The sequence below is a fragment of the Bombus impatiens genome, unplaced genomic scaffold (assembly GCF_000188095.3).
Source record: "Bombus impatiens unplaced genomic scaffold, BIMP_2.2 scf_1283, whole genome shotgun sequence".
In the NCBI taxonomy this organism is placed as follows: Eukaryota; Metazoa; Arthropoda; class Insecta; order Hymenoptera; family Apidae; genus Bombus; species Bombus impatiens.
Genome location: NT_177702.1, coordinates 6,658 through 25,175, shown reverse-complemented (window position 1 = coordinate 25,175; position 18,518 = coordinate 6,658). Strand labels below are relative to the sequence as shown.

The 18,518-nt window shown below is 32.3% G+C and overlaps 1 protein-coding gene across 3 annotated transcripts in view; it reads left to right on the top strand.

Moving 5' to 3' along the window:
* LOC100740680 (ubiquitin carboxyl-terminal hydrolase 16) overlaps window positions 1-17,146 on the top strand; it is a 43,352-nt gene extending 26,206 nt beyond the window's left edge. For 2 of the 3 annotated variants that reach the window (XM_003493732.4, XM_012392144.3), the window contains exons 8-15: window positions 5,993-6,255; window positions 6,955-7,160; window positions 7,363-7,609; window positions 7,693-8,013; window positions 11,265-11,502; window positions 11,687-11,953; window positions 13,779-13,960; window positions 16,132-17,146. In XM_003493732.4, the coding sequence (XP_003493780.1) occupies window positions 5,993-6,255; window positions 6,955-7,160; window positions 7,363-7,609; window positions 7,693-8,013; window positions 11,265-11,502; window positions 11,687-11,953; window positions 13,779-13,960; window positions 16,132-16,204 (1,797 nt within the window). In that variant the 3' untranslated portion in view covers window positions 16,205-17,146. The remainder of the gene's footprint in view (window positions 1-5,992; window positions 6,256-6,954; window positions 7,161-7,362; window positions 7,610-7,692; window positions 8,014-11,264; window positions 11,503-11,686; window positions 11,954-13,778; window positions 13,961-16,131) is intronic. The other variant, XM_033323886.1, reaches the window with a different exon arrangement.
* The last annotated feature ends 1,372 nt before the right edge of the window (window positions 17,147-18,518 follow it).

The window sequence follows — 18,518 nt, the reverse complement described above, 5'->3', positions numbered from 1 at the left end:
CTACGAAGGTTCTGCTGCTTAAGTAAGATTTAATTAAATGGTATATCTGCTCCGGGAATTGTTTTCTGATTGATTGAAGTAGACTTTCGTGGTTTATTTTGTCAAATGCTATGTCCATACAGAGGACTGTACAGTATTGTTTGTTTTCTAATGCTAGTATTATTTCGTTGATGAGCCTGTGCATTTCATTTATAGTGGAATGTTTGTTTCTGAATCCAAATTGGTGATCTGATATTAATTTTTCTTTCTCTATTATTGGTTTTAAGCGGGCGTAAATTATTTTTTCTAGTATTTTGGAAAACACGGGAAGTAGTGATAATGGTTTATAAGATGTTGTTTGGTGTTGGTCTTTGCCTGGTTTAGGTAACATTATGATCTGTGCTAGTTTCCATAGTTTAGGATAGTATTGGATTCTTAATATTGCGTTGTAAATTATTGTGATTAGTCGTATCGCCTTTGGAGGAAGGTTTTTCAAAATTTTACCATTGATTAGGTCGATCCCTGGTGCTTTATTAGTTTTTGTTTTCTCGATTATGATTCTAATTTCTTGTGCTGTTGTTTTAGGTATGATATAGTGTTTGTCAGTTGGGATACTAGTGGTTAACGCATCCTCATCGGTATGACAATTGTGGTTGCTATTAAGTGTGACAACGTATGAACCATTAATAGTTGCCGACTGCCTCTTCTGCCGAGTTCTTCATATAATTGCGATCAAATTAGGATGATCTATATGTATTTAGTGCACCAAATGATCCTTTCCGTCTAAAACTTACGGTCTCCTCCAGTAAAAAGCAAGGCTATTCTTTCTAGAAAATTGCCAGTAATGCCATAGGACTGACCTGTACTGTCTCATGGTAGTTTCCTCTAGATAAACAAAATGTTAGTAAAATGCTGATTTCTTCTGAGTGTATTCTTCCTTGGCAAAGCTTCTTTGATACTGTAATTGCAATCAAGCACAGTTGACTCGGCTGTGGATACACTATTCTCCCGCATAGAGTTAAAAGTAAATAAATGTCAGGCTCGAGAATTATTGGGTCTCCTACCGCCAGTTCTAAAAATAAATACTACGGTTGGTTTGGCCAATCCGGGACGGCAATAATGTCCGCTGTTCTATTTTGCTTTATTTTTAGAAGCATTCTGAGAATCTGTCTGAAGGGTAGAATACATAAAATTTACGATTCGTCTAATTTACTGTAAATACGCCGATTTGTAATGCGTCTGGTTTCTAAGAAAGGAAAAATTCGCGTTTAGCATTCATTCTATACGCAAATAAGTCATCCGTGGTTCACCTAATCTTTTAGTGATAATATCAAAGGCTCGTTGTGTTCTCACTCAGTATACTCATTCATAGTTCTCAGCAGTCCGTCTGCTTATTACCTTCCGATGCTATGTGCGATGCAAGAAAGACGATGTACTTGTCCTTTGCCCATTGCCAGATGTCCCTCGCTAATTTTATTTATGCGGGAAGCGTACACCCTTTATTCTGTTTACATACGCTGTTGCAGTTGTATTATCAATCTTTAAGAGTATCTGACTTTCTCTTACATGATCTATCAATTTTCCTAAAACTATCTTCATCGCTAAAATTTGCTTGTAATTTATTAATGTGTAGTTTCTTTTCATTTTCTGCCCAGAATCCGTAGACGTTGATGGAGCTGTTTGTTGCTTCTCATAACGTATTTGATGCGCTTGCATATTTCCATTCTGAACTTATCTGTTTTAATACTTTTTCTTACCTCCGGCAATTGATTAATCCACCAAGTTAGTGTTAATATAGGGTTAGGTAGATCAAACTTCCAATCGGTTTGAATTGTTTTTGGGAGAGTTGCTTTTCCTATAATTGAAGTTATTAACACCAATGTCTTTTCCTTTTCCAACGATTTAATGTGCATTAAGCCGTATACAACTGCTAGGCACGCCTTTTCTGCCGTCTCAAGTCTTTTTTTCCTGTTCCAACTCGATAAAACATTCTCTCGAGTCAATCATCAGCCCGCAAAATTTGTACCTAGTATCCGGGACAATGCTACTTTTTCCTTAGTCCTAAGACCTAAAAACCGGAATAATTTTGCCGTTTCTGTGATGTTTTTATTACATGCCACGTAATCGGCCCCAATGCACAAGATATCATTTAGGAGAGCTACCAAGATTAGTTCTCGTGATTGCAAGTAGGTTTCAATATTTTGGTAAAAATAATATTGGAAGAATCGTCCTAATTACTCGTACCGAAGGCATTTTGGGCTCTTTTTATGTATGGATATTGCGTAGCACGTGTCCTCGAGACCTACTGTTCTGATGTAACAGCCTAGTGAAATTAGCTTCTTCTTCGCCGTTCTTATGTCGTCTATTTTGAAATGCTAGGTCTAGATGAAGTTGTTCAATTATTTTAGGTTCGGAATAAAACGTGATGATCCATCTGGTTTTTTTTTGACTAGGAAATAGTTGGTTGGTGTTTGCTTACCCTATAAGATTCTATTACCGCTTTTTCTAGTAATCTGTCACTTATTGAGCCCTCTCGTGCTTTAACCTATCTATCATATTTTGGGGTGGCTTTCCCTAGCTAATCTCTCTATCGAACTGTATTCTGTATCCTACAATGCAACTTGAGACGAAATTGTCCGGTGTTATCTTTTGCTAATTGTTTACAAGTGAGTTAATCTACCTGCCATTTTACTTACATTTATCTCGGATTGTTCTACTTTCTCATTTTGTTGTAACTCTGATCGTATATCGATGATGACGGCATGTAAAGGGTGTTATTATTTGATCTCTTTATTGAACTTGCTACTCTGTGTCTCTTTTATCTGAGAGATTTCTACCAAAAAGATATTCTTTCTTCAGGACACTTCTCAACTTCTTATTCATTTCAGCAATTCTCGACTTCATCTGCAAAAGATAGGTAATGAATTGTTTGTAGCTAGCATATACGTCATGCGAGTGTATATCATCTTGATTTATCTGCATCATATAGTATTATTTTGTTTTCGCATCAGATATTTTGCGAACGCCTGCGTGTCTGCCCCTGCAAGTTGGGGAAACAAAAAAGAGATCTCTGTTCTATTCTATACGCATGTCATTCGAATATCTGTGGTAGAGGTCTCTGTGTGTGTGAGCGAGTTCAGCATGGCGTTCCCGAAGTTAAAGCACGCAGCTTGATATTCCTCTTTTCCAGTATATATTATGAAAAATGTTCGATTATATCTAATACTTACTTTTAGATCTCCTCAACTTCGCTGCGTCCCATGAGGTAACATCAGACTGCTATGCTCGAACCTGTCTTTGATCACTTCTAAGTTGTTACTCCTCTGTTATGCACATTTTCCATTTGCTCCTGCAGTTTTTTAAGTTCCTTTGATAACTATTCTAATTAAACCTTCCTCTTTTCCTTTTGCCCATTCCTTTGGTAATGATTATGATTAAACCTTCTTCCTTTCTTTTTCTCCATGATGATCACCGTGAAGCTCATATGAAACTAGGGCGTGTGCTCTGTTTCAAAGTCTGAACATTGTAACACATCTACCGTTGCTTGTCTTTCATGATGTTATCAGGAGCGCATACTACATACTACATTCATAATTTCGAGAACGCGGTGTACGAAGTATAATAGCAATTTCCTCTACATCTATTCTGTTCGCCGGTCCCTGTGATACTGATAACCTTTGAGTTGACGGGTTTGGTCGCTTAGTTTTTGATATTTCATCGGCGATTGGTTAATAGTCCGTAATGGTTCTAATACAATTATCATATTTAGAATTCAAAAGGTAATTACTTAGAATTTGTCCTCATTACCGATTTTGATGATTTTTTAATATGTTGTTAGGAGTATGGTTCTGAACAACCTTTTCCTATACATGTAACAGCCGTTTGGTTCTAGTTTCTGAAATATTCACAAAAACTGTCTTTAATAGCACATTGAATCCTGTCTAAATGTGCGTTTCTGTGACACAGTCGCAAGTATAGTCGGTACGTTCGCTGCTTCGTTCACGTTTACCTCTATCACTTATCGTTTCTTCATCATTATATCTTACTTCACAAATCTAAAGCTCCTACGAAAACTTGATTTAGTAGTAGTATACAGGGTGTTCGGTTATAGGCGTAAAGGAATTTAAGGGGCGATTCTTCAAGCTAAAATAAGATGAAAATAAAGAATGAGAACTTGCGTTTTCAGCTTTGTTTCTTAGTTATTGACAATTAAAACTTAGTCGAAATATCTCTGTGCGCGAGCAAACCTCTGTACATGAACGAAGGTAGGATGTCAGCTTAAACTGCGGGATGCGTAGGGATCCTCATATCGAACGATACATGGACAGCAGCTTATCGTGCAAGTCATAGAGAAGAGGATTGTGGAATTCGGAGACGTAAGCTATCCTTTTTCTCCTTTTTTTTATATGTGGGAAAATCCTCATGGATACCTCGTCACTTCCCAGGAACGGCGGGGTAGTGTCGGACTTTACCGACTAAAACCCCACAATGGTCCGCCTGACGCTCAACAGGGATGCTCCGGGACCTCCTTCGAATTACTACCTGCGTTTTCTCCCATTCTGAGGAAGTCGTTCTTAAGTTAGTTCGGGCATTGGGAGGGACCACCCCTCTCAACGTTATCCCCTGGGCCCCCGTCCCCCGTTATCCCCGTCGTGCAAGTCTGAAGAGATCCCAGATCCTCCTCGGCCTGTCGGCCTCTATGGCCACCTAGGGTGGCGCAACACCAATAGACTAAATATTAATTCCCCCTATTCATTAAAATCTGTAACAGTGTATCGAAGATCACTCCATGAAATTTTCGAGTAGATAAAATTATTTCCTTTAACCCTTTGCCTCTATAAATAATTAATGGCGCGGATTTCTTATCCGAAGGATCGGTAGAATATTCAAGGTCGCCTATCCGCCGTTTATATATGCTATAAACAAAAGATAAGAGTTAGGTTTGGGTTAGGTCCGTAGAAATATAAAATAGAATACGCGAGTACATGTATCGCGTAAGTGAATGCAATATAGAAATCGAAAGGGAATGCTACATGGAAGTTCTTTCTGTCCTTGTCTGATCAAACATCTACACTGATGTCGTTCATTGTTGTTATATTTTTATTTACTGTATGAATATGCATGTGTGATTAGATTAGAAGACAAGGTGCTTGTTTGCAACGTTCTCTTTCCATTCCTGTGTTTTTCAGCTCGTTTATTCACTCTATTTATATATTTCCATAGGTCATTGTATTAACTAATACTAACACACACGCTGTCACGCTCGTACAATTATTAAAACATAATTAAACAGAATTCACTATAGTGGTATTGTCACCTTTTTGAAAATACCTCGGGAAATATGGCCGACAGTTACACGTAGAATAAAAAGTTCTTCAAAATCATATCTGTCACAACATATTCAAAAATCATCGAAATCGGAGAGGACGATTCTAAAGTTTCATTCAATATTATAATATCATTATATCAATAATATCATTCAATATCTTATCTTGGTACATACATAATAGCTTTTATGTTATGTAAATTAAACGATATGTAGCATTTTATGTAAAGAATTATGATCGTTTTTGCTTTTTCAAGAAATATTGTAGATATAGAAAATTGATATATTTTATTGTATTGATCATAAAATAACGCAAAACAGTTTCCTCTTTCATTTTTTCTCTATATTTGGCATTTACGGGGAAAACGTCGGTTTGTAACAATGCAATAATTCTGCAAGTGGTGGATTATCAAAAATTGGCAATTAGTTTATACACATTTAGTTCTCGCAACTGTTGCGTAATAGAATAGATAGTGATATATGTATTCGTAACAATATTATTATATTATTAATAATTACGTATCATTTTTTATAAATATTTTTATAAATGTTATCTTACTGCACTTACTTGAACTATATTTTATTCAATTTAATATTAATTTTAATCATTTTACTTGTCAAAGATTTATAATGATTGCTGTTTTTAGCAATATGTATTAGTGAATGCGTTTATGTTTATCTTTTTAGAGGTACCAGAGTATAATCCTGAAAGAAGTTGGTTTGAACGAAAAAACTAATCCAGAGGGTGTAGAAGAAAACCTCAAATCACGTGTAAAATTTTATGGAAATCAGGCTAGCTCAAGATTACTTGGACCAGAACTTGTTTTTCGTGGAGTTTTAGTTTCAACATTAGAATGCTTGGACTGTCATCATTCTTCACAGAGTACAGAACCCTTCTTAGATCTCAGTTTGCCGGTTATGGCAGATAAACCACAACCACCAGTTTTGAAGTAAGAATAATTTTCTGAAATATGTGACAGTAGAGAAAGACGTGAATGTCTCATTTAATCTTATTGACTAAAATATTTTGTACAGAGATGTTGTATGTATTTTAGAAGTTAAAATGTAAAAGTTATCAGGAGAACATTACGTGATTCTTAGGCAATATTTCTGCGATGGAAATATAGACCAATATGCACATAAAAAGGTGTTAAAATTTCGGAAGTATACCCTTCATTTTATTTGGGAAAGAAATATTTTCATCCAAGATACGTTAGTGCATTCTTAAAAGTAGTTACGCTATTAGAGGTTGTAAAGCACTCATCCTGTATATTGAAAGGATTCGTCAGTTTCCTCTTTGTATATGTCATATATATTATGATATGCGATTAAATGAGACATTCTATCCAAAAATAGTAACAGTGTACTTAATAACATTATTAAAAATAAGAATAGGAACAGTAATAAAAATATATTACTATATCCGTCATAACCTTGTAGTAGTTAATATTTTATAAATTATTAAGGATATTCATTTAAATCAACACATACATATATTTTTATTATATTAGTCTATAAATATATTCTTAATATTATATTGAAAATGGTAGAAGCGAATTTGCTTGCACAACTTTTGCATGTCTTGCTATAATTAATGAAGTAATAATGATTCTAATAGAATAACTTTATTACGTATATATTTATTTAAGAAGAAAAAACAATGGCTTTGAAGATACATTTGATATAATGGGAAATAATATTTCACATGTACCTTCAAAATATCAATCAAAAAAAGAAAAGAAGGCTGCTCGGAAAAAGCGAAAAAATAAAAAGCAAGACATTCGTGATCATGGTGATAGTTCTGTCCCGGATAAAAGTAATACTGTTGGAGAAAATAATAGTGTACTTGAATCAGGTAAAATATTTTAAATTTTGTAAGCATTATTTTGCATTAATTTTTGAAAACTATAACATTTAGTTTAACTAATTTTTTGAATTCAGGTAAATGATTGAATTGAAGAAAATATTTGCATGAAAAATCGTTTTTTCTTTTTCTTTTTTCTTTTTTTTACATCATAGTAATTTGAACGCATAAGCATAGTAACAAATTTTTGTAGAAGAAAGCGATGCAGATGTGGAAGATAATGCAGAAATAGAAGGCATTCTTCCAGAAGTTGCTGAATCAGGTTATAGTTCAGAAAAACAGTCTACGTTAACAAGTCCTGCCTCTCCATCGACCGATACGATGAAAGCAAGGGAAGCTACTAACGAAATACCATTGGATAATGACCTACAATTTGGTGCAACAAATAATATTTCCTTAATACAACTTTTAAATCGTTTTGATGCAAATTCGTTGCCCAGGTATTATCAATCATAATAGGGTAGATTAATTTGCTATTTTTATTAAATAAGACGTTTAATTCAATACTATATTTGCTTCACAGCTCGAGTTCGAATGCATGTACATCAAATTTATCGCAAACAAAAGCTTTAGATGCTCTAGATAGTTCTGAAAGCTTGGAAACTGAAAGTGGAATCCAAACTAGATTTTCTATATCTACTTCTTTAGCAATGACTTCAGATTTAACGAGTCCAGAAGATCCAATTGTTAGTTTCAACCCGATTATGTCAAAAGAAAGTTCAAGTTCTATGATTACTTTAGCAAATGATGAAACTGTGGAAAGTATTAAATTATCAACACCTAGCCTGAATTTAAAGGATTCTGTTAACCACATCGAACAAGAAGCATCTACGTGTAATCAATGGTATTGTAGAAATTTGTTTTATTTTTTAAATTTCATGCTTTTATATTTCATGTTTATGTTAAATATTACATTTCACAATCTTTTAGTTTTATTATTATTAAATATTGATTTTTATAGTTATATACATCAAAGGTAAACGTTAATGTTGTCTCTCCTCATTCACATACATCATCCATTTTTATATCATTATATTAATTTCTGAACATTGCGTTTAATAATAGTAAAGATTTATTATACATACTTACATAGGGATTTCTATCTTTCAAACGTATAATTTCTCAAAACTTAGATTTTATATTTGGAGTCCGTTCACATCCCTTACATTATCCACCAAGTTTCATTTTGATTGGCTACTGTCGCCATCCGAAACAATATTCACAATTATTTCTGTAATATAAAAATACTTGTGGGGTTAATGAATCTGCAGATGAGCATAAATGCGCAGATTAAATGTTCTTTTTACATAAGTAGATTTAACTGTGTTTTAGGTTTAAAAAATTCTAACAAAATTATAGTTCTTAATTTTATAATTCCCGGGTGGGTGTAAGCTTCCTCGAACTTACAATTCAAAATATGATAAAAATAGAACTATTTCTATTTTATAGACAATCATGTATTGTTATATACATGTTTAAGTTTTGATTATTATATGTGAAAAATACTGCACATAAGAAAAAGAAGACGGAATAGGTGTCACTACGTGTTGCGATCGTGATATTAATCGGCCCCTAGTTCTTCCTATCTCCAATGATAATCACAGAATGAAGAATCCAGCAATCAAACAAAACAGTCCAAAAGCGAAAATTCAGCCCATTATAAACGTATTGATGGCCAAAAACAAAAGAACTAAATATAGTAGTTTGTCAAACAATCAAACAAATTTGTTTTAAATGCAAAAATTATGCTGAAAACACAGTAAATATTTTACTTTGCCATTTTTACTTAACACCGAAGGAATCAGTAGAATTAGATTCAAGATAATTTCATATCATTATACTATTTTACAGTGCCATTCCATTGTACAAATATATATAAAAATAAATTCGGAGCAAAACGTATCATCTTCGCGATGTATAATACATTCAAAAATTATAAAACTTTCATCAAAAATGGAGTTTTCCAAGACAAATACCTATATTAGAATAGTAAGCGTAGCTTGGCGGAGCCCCTCCTCGCCCCCTCCCCCTCCCCTTTCTCGCCCCCGTGAAAACTTACGTGACAACTTAAAGCTCAAGAGTACCAGAGCCAAATTCTGAATTCACATAATAAATAACGAATAGGTGAATAATGATTTGATGATTACTGCAATAATACCTGTCTGCATTGTGCATATGTATTGGGTTGGAACAAATGATCGTAATATTTTTCAGTAGCAACATTTAGACATGTGAAAAGCCAACATTTGAAAATGAAACTTCAATATTTTAAAACAAGACATATTCTGAAAGGTGATATTTTTACGCGTATTTCTCTGCAATTTGTGGGTTTATGGATTTTAAGTGCATTTACATTAAAAGTAAAGATGGGGAAAATAAGGTGCATTTTTACCATTTGATATTCTTTTAATAAAGAAGGGAAACATCACTTTATAAACAACAAAAGAGATATATATGTGCTGTTCATATAGAGCTGGTGCTGTGGATGAGGATACCGTTCCGAAGTAGCTAGTTCGGTCCACACAATATGTCACATGACACATATATTGTTGAATAAATCTATGCACAAAGAAATCTATGCATCGAAACATTGTCTTTGAATTCCACTTAAAAAAGGCTACAAATTTTTGTTCTAACCCAATATCATGTACTTTATCACAATGAATATCGAAAATGATTTTCCACGATCATCATAGCGCTATTCGATACTTATATAGATACATCGGTGAATATCTGTAATAAACATTTGCCGCAGAAATAACCTTGGTCTTCAATTTCGAGTTTCGAATTCTTTTTTTAATGCATTATAAACTCAAAGGAACCATGGGTAGCAACTCAGTTGTTCTCTTGGAAAAAGTGTTAAAATACTGTTAGTTGCAGGGAAATGCAGGGAAATGCAGGGAAAATAGTATCTATTGCCGCTCGTTAATAGCCCGGATCCGTTGTCACGTCGGAGACACAAGAAATCACGTGAAAAATAGTAACAACTTGCATATCCCATATCTCCTTTTCCTTTCTTCTTTCTCAGTATCATGTGTTTCTCCTTCTTCCTTTCTCTTTTTATTTGTATTTGAAGGACATGTAGCTCAAACAACTAGCCGTTATCTTTAACGGATCACTTTCATACGTAAATACATACGTAGTGCTGAGTTTATGTTTGTTTTAATTCGATAATTGAACAAAAAATTATGATACAATTAAAATTTTCCAAAAAATTCACTAATAATAGGGCTACGAATTTATCATCAATAATAGTTTATTTGAGAAATTGTAAAGGTATATTTATATAGGAGCTGTCAAAATCAGGATTTTTAAGTGTAGAGTCTTGTAGAAAATATATTTTGACGTTTAGCCAGAACTATACCTGTTTTTTTAGGTGTGCTATTTAAAGAGAGTGCAGATATACTCATGTCCAGATCATTACTTACATGAAATGAAATTGATCAGTTAAGCAAGTAGAATATGTAATTATCAGTAACAATCAGTAAACCACTTTTTTAAAAATTTTGTTTCTGTAAATCTAAAGATTTGTCGTGTAAATTAACGTAGAAAAATATTTTTGAACATATCGACAATGACCCTTTTTCGTCGATTAAGACATTGTATGGCTTCGTTTATTAACGAAGTAATAATACTTTGTTATTGATATCGTAACACTGCAAAGAATAATTCAGCTGTTTATTATACATGCCATAAGATATATATAGTACATAATATTATTTAATTGCGTTCATAGGAATTGTATAAGTTTACATAGAAATTTGCGCTTTATTTGTAACATTTTGTTTTTTAATGAGAAATGTATTATTGCACAAATAGTCCTAGCTTCCTAGGCAAAGATAAGCGCAATATATGACTATTTTACCAGACTATATCAGTTCGATATTTCACGACAACTTTTACCATGTATTTTTACACTTTTTTATTTGCTATATTTTACTATAATTGAATATTACGCCAGTTATATTATTCAACTATATCATCTGTGTTCAACTTTTGATTGCAAAAAATAGTATTACTGCCGTTAATGCTAATTATATTATATTACTTTAGTTTAAATGATTTTAGAATTTCATACATTTATTTTCATAATAGGAAAACAAGGAGAAAAACAGAAGAATGTTCTAATGACGTTAATAATAGAATTGATAACATCACTTCTGGTATTTCAAAAATAGGAATTAATGGTAGTCTTCAGCAATCGCCTACTAGATATACAACTAAGGAAGGAGAATGTTCCATACAATCGTGTTTAAATCAGTTTACAGCTTTAGAATTGATGAGTGGGAGCAATAAAGTTAGTTGTGAAGCTTGTACTGCCAGAGAAAGAAAGGTATAGTTTAACAATGCAATTTAACAGTTATATTAATTAATAATAATTGAAATAATTCATAATAATTAATAATAACTAATAATAATTAATAATAATGTATATTTGATTGAAAAATTCCTTACTTGAAAATTGCAGTTTTTAATGCAATAGGATCTAAAATGAAATAAATTTTTCATAATGTCAGGTGAGACCGAATTGTAAGATGATCTGCACTCCAAGTACGAAACAATACCTGATCTCTCGAGTACCCGCTGTTCTAATCCTCCATTTAAAACGATTTCAAGCACAACGAGTCGATTTTCGAAAAGTAACAAGGCATGTTTCATTTCCAATATTACTTGATCTAGCACCTATCTGTAAAAATCATAAAAAAGCTAGAATTTATGCATTGTATGGTGTTGTTGAACATAGTGGAACTATTCACGGTGGACATTATGTGGCTTACGTAAAGGTAATTATTTAAATGTTAAGAATTTAATTATAAATTATTACAAATCTATTTAATGCACTGTTAAAATGATATAATGTTATAAATATTATCAAATTATGATATTAAATTATGTGTCAAGTATAAATATTGGGTCACCCCATAAGTAATGCCGTTGTAATGTGCGGTATTTGGTAGCGAGCACGTCACACAATTGAATGAGAAGCGCCTAAGCTTTATCTTTATTTCTAATGTGGATCCGACCTTTATTGGTGTAAAAAGGGGATAGTGTGGAAGAAAGAGAGAAATGTATTGAATCCGATGAATAATAATATGCTTTTATTTATGATACTAAAAGAAAGAAAGGAGAAATATAATAGTTGATACGACTCATTCTAGATGCTTGTTTGTTCTTCGTTACTGTGTTATATACTCACACTCGTTTGGGTGTTTCTCCTCTCAATCTCGTAGTACCGCTGTCCCAGTCTACGTTTGTATATCAGCGTTCTACAAATGTTACAACAAGTTATGTTACAAAAGATTATGTCATTGTTTCAATGTGCAAACTAGATTTACACACAATCATTTGGGCAACGCTGGACATATACCGGACAAAGCTCTACACTATCCCACAGATTTAAGCCTATTGCCTTTTTACGGATATCTGCGGTACACGTACGAGACTTACTCAAAACGTGTACAAGTTGGGGCAAGAGACTTGTGAATTCGCGGTACTGACTACTCGTCTGAAGTTCCACTTTTTAAAATTGGGGTTCCCCGTAACAACGTTGCAGTGCTCGTGGTCGCTGAGACTTTTTTTTTGTACGTGGAGAAATCCTCATGGACACTCCGCTGCTGCAGTAGACGCGTAGCAGCAGAGTAGTGTCAGACTCTTACCGACTAAAACTCCACGATGACCATCCTACGCGTGCGACGGGGGTGCTCCAGGAACAAGGGTGGTCGCTGAGACTGCACATTCTTGGACGGTGCGGCGCTCCGAGTATGGGACAGTATATACTCATTGCATCCCGTCTGTACACTCGAAACGCGCGTGCAAGAATGCGCTTACTTCCATCTATAGGAGCCTCCGAAATCGTAAAGATGTGGCTGCAATTATTACCATTCCATATTAGGTTGGAGGGTGTCATCAAATTATATAAACGGGACGTAACACCATTCTTATGAAAGTTAAATTTAAAATAATGGATGTTGTTACTATCAAAGTTTTACAAAATTTGAAAAGAATATTTAATAGATAAAGGTAAAGAATTATAAAAAATGCAAGAAAATCCATCATTAATTGATTGTCAACAGGTAATCTCTTATTTTCGTTTAGCATAAGGAAACCGACAACTGTATCATTACTTATGGGATATCCTAATACATAATAAAATACTGTTCGTTCGAGTAAAAGTGGAGCTTTTAGAAATCGTTAGAACCAGAAAATGACACAGACGGACCTATAAGAAATTTTTAACTGACGACCGACTTAATACGAGACCTGTACAATTACAATCAACTAGATCAATTACAATCAACAGGTAACAGAAGAAAGCGTTTAGGATAAAATTTTATATGGAGGACTACAGAACAATGAGAACCAATGCACCGGTTCCTTTTTATTCGGCTATGTGTCGTGAGACTTCACTTTTTCTCGTTTAACCTATATACATTATTTTTTGTCCTCTTATACAGTTCTTTTTTATTTAGTATGCTCTTCACACACATATTTGATTATTTGTAATTAATTACTGTATATTAAAAGGATGTATCTATTATTTGACATTAAAAATTTTGCACATTAAGTATTAAAATATACAGCTTTCAAGAAATTATGAATGTTTTTCAGTCACGATTAGCACTAACATCAGATGATCCTCGATGGTCATTTTTGCCACCAAAAGATGTTAGAGATTTACAAGAAAGTTCATATTCTTCGAGTTCTGAGTCTGAAACTGAAGAAGCAGCTGCAGCTCCCTCATCGACAGTAAGACCGCCACCCGGTAAATGGTATCATGTTTCGGATTCCAGGTATGTAATTTTTTAATGTATGTATAACACGATACATCCTATGTAATTAAATGAAATAATGAAACCATAGTATGTGAAACGTTATAAAGATTATACTCGTACATATGATATATTATTAACAGTCTATTGAATATTTCTAATTGAATATTTATGCATTTTTTGGAAGTCGAGAAAATATACAGGACATGAATGATATACAAAATTACAGAATATTTTGTTGTGTGTGTTTAAAACCTAGATATGGAAAATAAAATAAAATTCACCAGATCAACACAAAAAATTCAAATTATATCTTTCATTTTTAATTATATCTTTATTAAAATATTTACATATCGGCTTACAAAGATAAATCTTCCTCAGTTTCGATATGGGAAACATAGCTGGGGCAGATTCAGAATGCTAAAATAAGAAAAAATGTTCATATTATATAAACATATGTATAAACATATATGTCTGATATCATCTTGCTTTCGAGTAAAAGCTTGTTTTGTCTTGTAATGGTTGCTTGCCTACCTTCAGGATAATTGCTCAAAATGATTACAGCTTTAATAGAGGCTTGAATACATTACATCGTAGACTGTCAAACTTTTTGAACAGGCTACATGGATTTGCCTGCAATTTTAATCATCATATTGATGAGGAGTTCAACATTGTTAACTAACGTTTCATGAACAACAGATTTTAAATGTCCCCATAACTAATAATCTAAAAATTAGTGTGCTCAATTTATTCCATCTATTTCTCACATACAACGGAACATCTCATATGTAAATAAGTCAAGTATAGTTATTGATGGATCAAACAAATCTTTACTTAGGTTCCATCTCTCCCATTGCGTTCATAAAAAATATGGATTTGCAGATGTTTCAATTAAATCTTAATATGCCTTTTAAATATTTACCTTAAATACTTACCTTATCATTTCCAGCCTGTTTTATACTTGCCAGCCTCATATCTTTGCTCTATGCAGCATAATATTTTTAATTAATGAGTCAAATTATTTAGATATATTTTAGATATTTAAATCCTTTTATTGACTCCACTTTTCTCCTTCCCAATCCTTCACCTTCCCAAAATTATTTTTCTATTTTCCACTTTCCTCTCGCGTTTCTGAAAACCATTATTTTGGAGCTTCCTCATTTCCTCCATTTATTCTGATGTTTTTGCCTTTCTGTTGTCAGTCCTCCACCTTGTCCCTTAGTCCCTAGTTTCCTTTATTTTTTATTATGCTCTGGTCTATAATAGGATCTTCCTTTCCTTTTTTCACTCTTTTAATGTCCTTTTCTTTCATTTTCATCTGTTTTCTTTGAGTTGTCACTCCAATCTGTTCGTATCTGACCATGTATTACGTCCTTCACACTGTAGTGTTACAAGAGAAATGTTATTATTAAAAGAAATGTTTCTTAAGAATTGTTTCTTTGTAGTTTCCTAATTTTCTCAAATCAAATCAAATCAAATCAAATCAAATCAAATCAAATCAAATCAAATCAAATCAAATCAAATCAAATCAAATCAAATCAAATCAAATCAAATCAAATCAAATCAAATCAAATCAAATCAAATCAAATCAAATCAAATCAAATCAAATCAAATCAAATCAAATCAAATCAAATCAAATCAAATCAAATCAAATCAAATCAAATCAAATCAAATCAAATCAAATCAAATCAAATCAAATCAAATCAAATCAAATCAAATCAAATCAAATCAAATCAAATCAAATCAAATCAAATCAAATCAAATCAAATCAAATCAAATCAAATCAAATCAAAAAATCCAAATCCAAATCCAAATCCAAATCCAAATCCAAATCCAAATCAAATCAAGTCAAATTTATAATTTCTACCAAAAAAAGAAAAAAATGGTATTATTAAAATTTGTTCACAGATCGCTTAATACATACAGTTTTATATAACTTATAAAAGCTTACAAATAAGGTTTATGAAACATTTATTAAAAATTGATATGAAATCAAGTTTGAAAAATGTTTTTATGTGTTGTTTTTAACATACTTGGTAGTAAAAGGAATATTAAGAAATTAAGTACAGTTTTACTACCACAATTCTGCTACTAATTGTTATATATTTAAAAAAGCTGAACAAATTTAATTTTCGTTTGATATAAATAGAAGTAAATCTAGATTGTATTCATAATTTCATTTTATGTTTTAGAGTAACAGAAGTCGACGAAACAACTGTGTTACAAAGGCAAGCCTACCTCCTATTTTATGAAAGAATTCTTTGAGCATTTTGATAAGTCTCAACCTGAGATCAGCGAAATCTGGATTTTGCAAGAGTAAAATGCAAGTCAAATGAAAAATAATAGAGCTAATCTTAAAATATTATAAACGACGACCATTTAGATTAATCAAGAACAATACTAACATTTATTTCTGGAGATTTAGATTTTAATTTAAAATTGACTGATATGTACGTCAGTTTGCAATCGATATCAAATGGAAATTTTTATTTAAAATAGTTTTTCATTCAAATTAATCACGTTGAGAATACATTATATAATATTCTTTTAAATTAATTCATGATTTTACTATACTTACTAGAACATAATTATAAAATATTTATTTTATCAAATATTCAATATATTTATATGCACAACCATCTGCTATCAGATTGTGAGGAAGATTTCAGAAGGTCAACATTCTGATAAAGTATTAAAATACTGCGAGTAAAGATGAAATTTATGTTTAGAATAAATACATAATTAGTAAATTGAATTGGGAATTAATATTTTAATCGTTAATTAAGTAAAATAATACATTGACTTTTTAACAAAATTGTTCTATGTACTGTTACTAATGATAAAATAAGTGTAAAGATACACATTTCATGCTTACAAATTTGATGTCTTATTTTTTAAATGTTCAGCTAATTGATACCGTTTTGTATTTTTAAAAATTTGTTTCTGAACCAGTCAAAGTAATATTTAAAAATATAATAAATTTTAAACACACAAGTTACGGAATAAAGAAGCTATTTGTCAAAGTAATACATATTTTGCAAATAAGGATAAAACTATAAATTACTACTTATTTTCTTTTACATGAATATAACTTAAATTTTGTGCTGCTGGTATGGATATGATATTATCATGATTTACTTTAAATGTAGTCAAATTCTAGATTGAACTTAATTATTCAAATACATGTATTTATGTGTTTCAATTGCATTTATAAGAATAAATTACTATTAAGTCCAATTATCATAAATTTCCTGTTGATTTATTTCATCGATTCATTAACCACATTACGTTAAAGATTACCGAGTGTATTCACGTGTATCATTGACGCATTTGTTTTTAATTTGCAAATAGTTATATATTAATCACTCTGCAGAAATGAATATTTGTATTAATAAGTATTGTAGCACAACAACTTTCTGTAAGTGATAAACATAGCGAAAATCGTAGACTGATGATATCCGCCATGTGCGCGGATCATAGCGAAACAATTCCTTTGCGCTCGATCATACATGTCGTTGATTGGCTCACATTAAAGAGGTATTTTCAAGAGTCGATATTCGTCCGAATACGCCGACTATAACGAATGACCAAGGTCATAAAATTTTTGGCCTTGAACATACGCCTCGCTGATTGGTGCGGAGATGTCTCGATGAATTGGTATAAATATCAAAAGATAGTCGAACTTGATGAATCTTCCAAATATACTCAAGTATATTCCGATAATCCCTGAGATTTATTATCTATTATTAATTGAATGATTTTCAGAATTTCTGAACGTATTTAATAATAGACATTATATTTCCATAACACATGTAATATACCTTAACAGCAGATATTAGTTAATGTTAAGGTTTTATCTCGTAATAGAGAGAGAGAGGAAATGCGTAGATGAATGTATAATAGAAATATATTTATGTATAAGTACAATGTGTATCCTAGTCTAGATCCGCATGCTGACAGCGTTATTTTACGAAAAAGCTTCGAATCCATGGGCCTATGGGTATTTATATAATTACAAAAAGCTGGCCTGTCTGTACCCCGCTGCATCATCTGTGCAAGGCATGTTCCCAGAAAAGGCTGTGAGGCTGAGAGGCCCTTCAAACTGATTTAGTGGTAAACAATACTCAATGGCTTCGAGGGCTAAAAAAACTAAACATTAGAGAAGATGTGAAGTTTTCCTTCAACAGTTAATAAATTTTAAACTTCGTACACTATGCAGAGAGGGGGCTGTTGGATTCCAAACGTGGCATTCAATACCAGTTGAATCATGTTAAAAACTGATCTCCCGGATTTATGATTTATGATGCGGCATTAAAGGATTTGATAACCATGAATGAAAATCCAGAAACATTACCTGTACAGACTAATTACCGCTTACGATATGAAACCAACAAAGGAGGAACTGTATTTTTTTCCAAAATCTCTTGCTTCAAACGTTTCTGCAAAACGCTCCAATTAAAACCCAGTAATATACAATGACTCGCATTAATATTCAGCACCATGGTGCGCGAGATGTTGTATTATGTTACTTGATATATATATATTTATTCATTCGTATCTGTTTCAAGAAGCAATGTTT